General features: G+C 51.9%; 1 protein-coding gene across 1 annotated transcript; it reads right to left on the reverse strand.

Annotated features, from left to right (window-relative positions):
* Positions 1 to 1,293: 1,293 nt before the first annotated feature.
* foxe3 (forkhead box E3) lies at positions 1,294 to 2,559 on the reverse strand. Its single transcript, XM_007903672.1, has one exon. It carries the CDS (start codon positions 2,557 to 2,559, stop codon positions 1,294 to 1,296), a length of 1,266 nt encoding a protein of 421 aa, XP_007901863.1.
* Positions 2,560 to 2,958: the final 399 nt, after the last annotated feature.

The following is a 2,958-nucleotide window of genomic DNA, read 5'->3' on the forward strand; positions in this document are numbered from 1 at the left end:
ATTTAAAATACGAAATTACCAGCGTCACATCGGCGTCGGGACACATTTGAAACTGATTTGAACACATATCAAAAAGTGAGGTCTAATTCGCGATATTGCTCAGCTCTTAATCTAATATTTCTTGGTGAGAAATTGGCCGCTATCGAACATCTAATACATACATCGAATGCGCTTCAAAATGCACTGCACAGTTGGTCGCTCTCGAAATCTTGGGAATTCGATAACTACACGTCTCCAGTTAGGAAATCTGATTAGAAAACCCGCAAAACATTGTGACTTGCAATCATTCACGTTCCTTACAGCAATCTCACTGTTTCGCCGATTTCTCGTGCGTTCGTTTCTTAGTTGGCAAGTGGCATTTTATTAGTAAGAACAACAACAACAACAACTTTATATGTGTAAGTTGTCGCTGTTGTTTTTACTAATAAAATGGCACTTGGCAAAAATATATTCTGGGATATTCTAAAACTACATGACACCTATTGATCTTTGATGATAACTATTCCGCGAAGAGCTTTGAGGCGTCTCAACAATATGATTTGGCGCTATACCAATGTAAGGGTTATTATCATTAATATTATTATAATAATAATTCGGGGAAAGCCATTCGGTGTGAGATTAATAATCTAACTCGACACTGGATCTTAAAGACAATCAATCGATGGCCACATTTGAATGACATCAAGAACGTGTTTATTTGTAGACAAAAACAATCCCCCAAAACACGAGAAATATCTCATAACGTGAAAATCAGTTTACTGAATGTCATTGATAAGGACACGTGAAATAACGCCTCTCTCTCTCTCTCTCTCTAAAACCAACCATTTTACTGATTCAACTGCAATAATCCCCACCGCCAATACGGGTAAGAAACGCTTTACGCAGTTGAAAATTGACTATTTGTATTTCTGGAGCAAAAATAGTCCTTAATAGAGAATAGAGAATAATCGTTAATTTTTTGACAATTTCATGACAGTTTTTCTCTGATAGAACAATGCTAAAACTTAACAGTTTACAGTGCACAGAGACGCCGTGTGAACTCGTATTAACGGCACAGTCCGTCCTTCATAGTTGAATATACAGTATTATATATGAAAAGATTTCGGTCGCACTAAAGTCAAAAGGGTTTTTTAAAAAAAGATAGTTTGAGGGGGAGTAGAGAGCTGTATAAATATGTAAAAAGAGCTAAAAAATAAGTTGAGATTTATCATTGGAATGTTAGATAGTACTCGACTTCACTCACGAGCTTCGCTTTTAAGGCCACAACAAATTGGAATGACTCTGTGTTTTTCTTTACATAAATCGTTCAAGTCCAGACGGAAAATTTGTCTGTCTCATGTAGGAGCTGTTGGCGTTGAACTGCCCGAGGCCAGTCACAGGTGCGCTCGGTAACCCCAACAGCTGATCGGTGTGGTCAGAGCAAACACTGCTTCTCATGGACGGGAGAGAGAGTCTATTGGAAGGACAGTACATCTGGGGGGTGGGGGGGGAGTAGCTGGTCTGAGCCATGGGCACATGGGGGGGGGACGTGGAGTAGGAATAGGTCAGATTGGCAGTCAGGCTGTTGGGTGGTCTGCTGTTCAGGAGCCCCCCCACCCCGTTGGGGCTCACGGACTGCGATTGGAAACTGGAGGCGTCTGTCCCACCGACGTTCATGGCCCCGAGGTCGCCAGTCAAGGCCAGAGAGTGAGCGGTCAGGTCATTGGCCGCCGAGGCCTGAATGGCGAGGGACTGCTGACTGATCAGCGTGTCGATGCTGAACATCCTGTGCTGACTGTGGCTCTGGCTGTGGCTGTGGCTGTGGCCGGGGGTCCCCGGGGGCTGGTAGTGGTGGAGCACGGCCGGGTGGTGAGGGGTGGGGTGGAGCTGGGAGCCGTACCCCGAGCTCATGCCCGGGTACAGAGTGTTGGGGTAGGAGGGTCTCCCCATCGGGGTGGGGGTGAAGGCGCTGGAGTTCTGCATGTATCCGGGGTAGGTGGTGATGTCCGAGCGCTTGAAGCGCTTCCTCCGCCGTAGGAAGCTCCCGTTATCGAACATGTCTTCCGCCGCCGGGTCCAGGGTCCAGTAGTTGCCCTTCCCGGGGCGGCCCGGCTCCCGGGGGATCTTCACAAAGCAATCGTTCAGGGTCAGGTTGTGGCGGATGGAGTTCTGCCACTTTTTGGAGTTCTCCCGGTAGAAGGGAAACCTGTCCATGATGAACTTGTAGATCCCCCCCAGCGTCAGCTTCCTCTCGGGGGAGTTGGCTATGGCCATGGCGATCAGAGCGATGTAGCTGTACGGGGGCTTACCGCGCTGTATGGGGCGCTTCCTCCTCCTGCCCCCCGCGGCCGGGGTGTGCTCCTCCGGGTGGGCCGCTCCCTCGCCATCCCTGTCCGCCGTCGGGGTGTCGCCCCCGGGCTCGGATTTGATCATGACCCCTTCCTTCCCGGGGGACTCCATACACACGTCCGCCGAGCTCCCCGTGGGGCTGGAGGCTCCCGAAGCCTCGGTGGGAGACTGCTGGGACTCTGCCGTCATGGTGTACAGACCAGAGAAGTAGGAGATATCTGCCAGATTCATAAACTGCAGCCTTGGGTTGTGCCCCGTGTGCAGGCTGGGGTGGTCCGGGGTGGGGTGGGGGGTGTGGAGGCTGGGATCAGGGTTGTCCCTGTGTGCAGGCTGGGGTGGTCCGGGGTGGGGTGGGGGGTGTGGAGGCTGGGATCAGGGTTGTCCCTGTGTGCAGTCTGGGGTGTCTGGGGTGGGGTGGGGGGTGTGGAGGCCGGGATCAGGGTTGTCCCTGTGTGCAGGCTGGGGTGGTCTGGGGTGGGGTGGAGGCTGGGATCAGGGTTGTCCCTGTGTGCAGGCTGGGGTGGTCCGGGGTGGGGGGTGTGGAGGCTGGGATCAGGGTTGTGCCCTGTGTGCAGTCTGGGGTGGTCTGGGGTGGGGTGGAGGCTGGGATCAGGGTTGTCCCTGTGTGCA

The sequence above is a fragment of the Callorhinchus milii genome, unplaced genomic scaffold, assembly GCF_018977255.1.
Source record: "Callorhinchus milii isolate IMCB2004 unplaced genomic scaffold, IMCB_Cmil_1.0 Scaffold5, whole genome shotgun sequence".
NCBI lineage: Eukaryota > Metazoa > Chordata > Chondrichthyes > Chimaeriformes > Callorhinchidae > Callorhinchus > Callorhinchus milii.